Source organism: Austrofundulus limnaeus, unplaced genomic scaffold (assembly GCF_001266775.1).
Source record: "Austrofundulus limnaeus strain Quisiro unplaced genomic scaffold, Austrofundulus_limnaeus-1.0 Scaffold82, whole genome shotgun sequence".
NCBI classification, from domain to species: Eukaryota; Metazoa; Chordata; class Actinopteri; order Cyprinodontiformes; family Rivulidae; genus Austrofundulus; species Austrofundulus limnaeus.
Window position 1 is genome coordinate 1,697,887 of NW_013952484.1, and position 2,588 is coordinate 1,700,474.

General features: G+C 39.5%; 1 protein-coding gene across 1 annotated transcript in view; it reads right to left on the bottom strand.

Moving 5' to 3' along the window:
• The window catches only part of utrn (utrophin), a gene marked incomplete in the record, with an annotated part of 237,438 nt that overhangs the window by 207,167 nt on the left and 27,683 nt on the right, over positions 1–2,588 (bottom strand). Inside the window, 3 exon segments of the mRNA XM_014011589.1 lie at positions 354–431; positions 952–1,044; positions 1,452–1,513. Of these exon segments, the coding sequence (XP_013867043.1) occupies positions 354–431; positions 952–1,044; positions 1,452–1,513 (233 nt within the window).

Sequence of the window (2,588 nt, forward strand, 5' to 3'; positions counted from 1 at the left end):
GGATAGATCACAAAAAAGAGAAAACAAGTAAAGAGACACTGATGGTAAACAAACAAAGAAATATGTAACAGTAGTAAAAGTAAACATGAAGCCATCTATACAGTATTTAATGAGGTTACTGGTTTAAATTAAGTAATTGCTCTTTGCATTCAAAAATTTTGCCCTGTGAATTTACTAAAATAAAATGCAAAACTGAAAACCTATAAAAGGTTATGATGCTTCCCTTTTTTTCTTGTTTCTAAAATGTCACCGCAGCCCAACTCTCACACTTTCAGAAACCGATGTTTTAATTCAACGACTGTTAAGAAGCCGACAAGAAGCTAAAACCAGCTGAAGAAAGAGCGGGTACTCACGTTGTTTTGATGCAGGACCTGCAGGACTTTATTGACGTTGTTCAGGGAGTGAACTCTGGTGGAGCCTCGCTCTTTGGTCTGAGGAAGAGGAAACGCAGCAGAGATCAGCTGAAGGCTTGTTCTCAGGCCAACAATGAGGCAACAGAACTCTAACAAAGAAGGAAGTCGAGTTGTAGCTTTTCAGAAAAAAACGTATCGAACAAATCARGAGGTAAAAACGCAGTGATTCCCTGGGACACAAAGGAAAACTGTGCCATCACTCAGCACATTGTTGTACCTCACCCACCCATCCCAGCCATTACCCTATCAGCAGTGTCCACAGGCCAAGGAACGACTGGATGAATCGCTGCCAACTACAAATCCCTTTTAAGTCTTCACATTCCTCAACCACTTATTACCACCCAATTATAGCATTAGTATTCCGGTAGCGGAGAGAGTGTACAATTGTGTGCTTTCCATAGGCAAAGCGGCAGCTGGCATTTCAAACAACCGCAGGTGCCGGAAAGATGATACACTATAGAGGAAAAGTCAGGAACTCTCTGCGTAAACTGTGAATAAATATTAAAAGCGGGTGTATTTTTTTTTTGCACTAACTCACCAGGACATTATTAGTGAGACTCTCCAGCAGCTCCAGCAGCTTCTTCCCATCCCTCAGGTCAGAAAACAGATCTTTGATGGCCGTTTTCCCTGTCTGAAGACAAAAACAACACAACCYGCAGGTTAGTTTCTACATAAACCAACTAAAACAGGACCAAGCTATAAAATATTAACTCACCGACAAACYGCAGACTAAAAAAAAGTTTTCAAAGTGTCATTAGAAGGATGTTTCGAGGGAATCAGAAAGTGTTAAACAACATAAAAAAACCAAGAGGCCAAAAGCCTTATTTCATGTGATGGTATAAATCTTGCTATGATGAAGCCTAAAAACAAGACCACACACAAAAGAAATCTGCCCACAAGCAACCAAGTGTTTTCGGGTTTAGCAGAGGGATAAAAAACCCATAAAGAGGAATTTGTGTTGACTGAAATAGCCCTCGAATAGTCACATTTMATCGCAGCAGTTCCTTGAGAAAATGGGTGCAAATAACTTTCACATACCTTGGAGAACTGTGAATTTATCCATTTGGTGAAGGTTTTCTTCTGTACTGCGTCATGCTCATCTGCAGGGGGGAAATTAACAGACTTAGTGGTTTTAAAACAAACAGTAAAAAAAAACGTTAAAAACACTCAAGGTTCATTTTTGGGTTTGTTTATTGGACCAACTTGAGTTAAGGTCAAACACTGACAAGTGGGCGAGCGATTACAGCAATCACGGCTAAAAGCATCTAAAATCAATACAGTGAAAACATCGCAAAATTACAGGCAGATACGAACATTTTGATGACACGTCTAAATGGTCAAAAGGTGCAGAGCGTGAACCTGACGCACCAACACACCCCCTGCCCATTATATTGTTCTACCCGAATCCAAACTGTACACATATTTTACATTCTCTTCCCACTTGACTCCCTCCCACRCAGCTCCTCCTCCTCCAGCGTGGCTCTGCAATAAGGCCTCGTTGTGTTTCAGGCACAAGGTCAGCTGCTTTGATGTGCCTGAGCGGTGGCCGGCTCGTGTAACAGACCAGAGCGACTCATACAAAAAAACGGGGGGGGAAAAAATCTTTGAGGATTCTTAGGAAATTACTCTCTGAAAACCGATGACAGTTAGGGGAGTTTTAAAAACGAAAAAGTCTGAATAATAGGTTAAACTTTGTGATGAGCTTTGAGAAAAGATTTATGAAACTGAAAACCTGTGATGAGTCTCCAGGAAGAGGTTTTATAATAAGGGCATAAAAATCACCTACAGAGATGGTTCAAACTTTTTAAATGAGGTAATATCTTACCTGTGGCAGATGACGCTTTAATAAAATGCAGTTTGGAGAAAAAGAATGATCAGATTGTTGAGCTAACAGCCTGAATGGAGCAAAGAACAAAGTGGGTTGCATGATATTTCTGTTAGGAAAACAGTGTGGCATCTCAGGGTTTGTGTTGGGAATGATGCTCAGCTACTACCACACCAAATTTAAGCTCAATATCTGTCAAACTGACTGAATTACCTGTTTCTAAAAAGGAATGCTCGATTAGTTGTAACATTAGACTTTATTTAATAAACATATATCTTAACTGTAAAATAAAGACTAAAAATGCTGTAGGATGTATAATTTTTAAACTAAAAGTTTAAAATATATTTTAA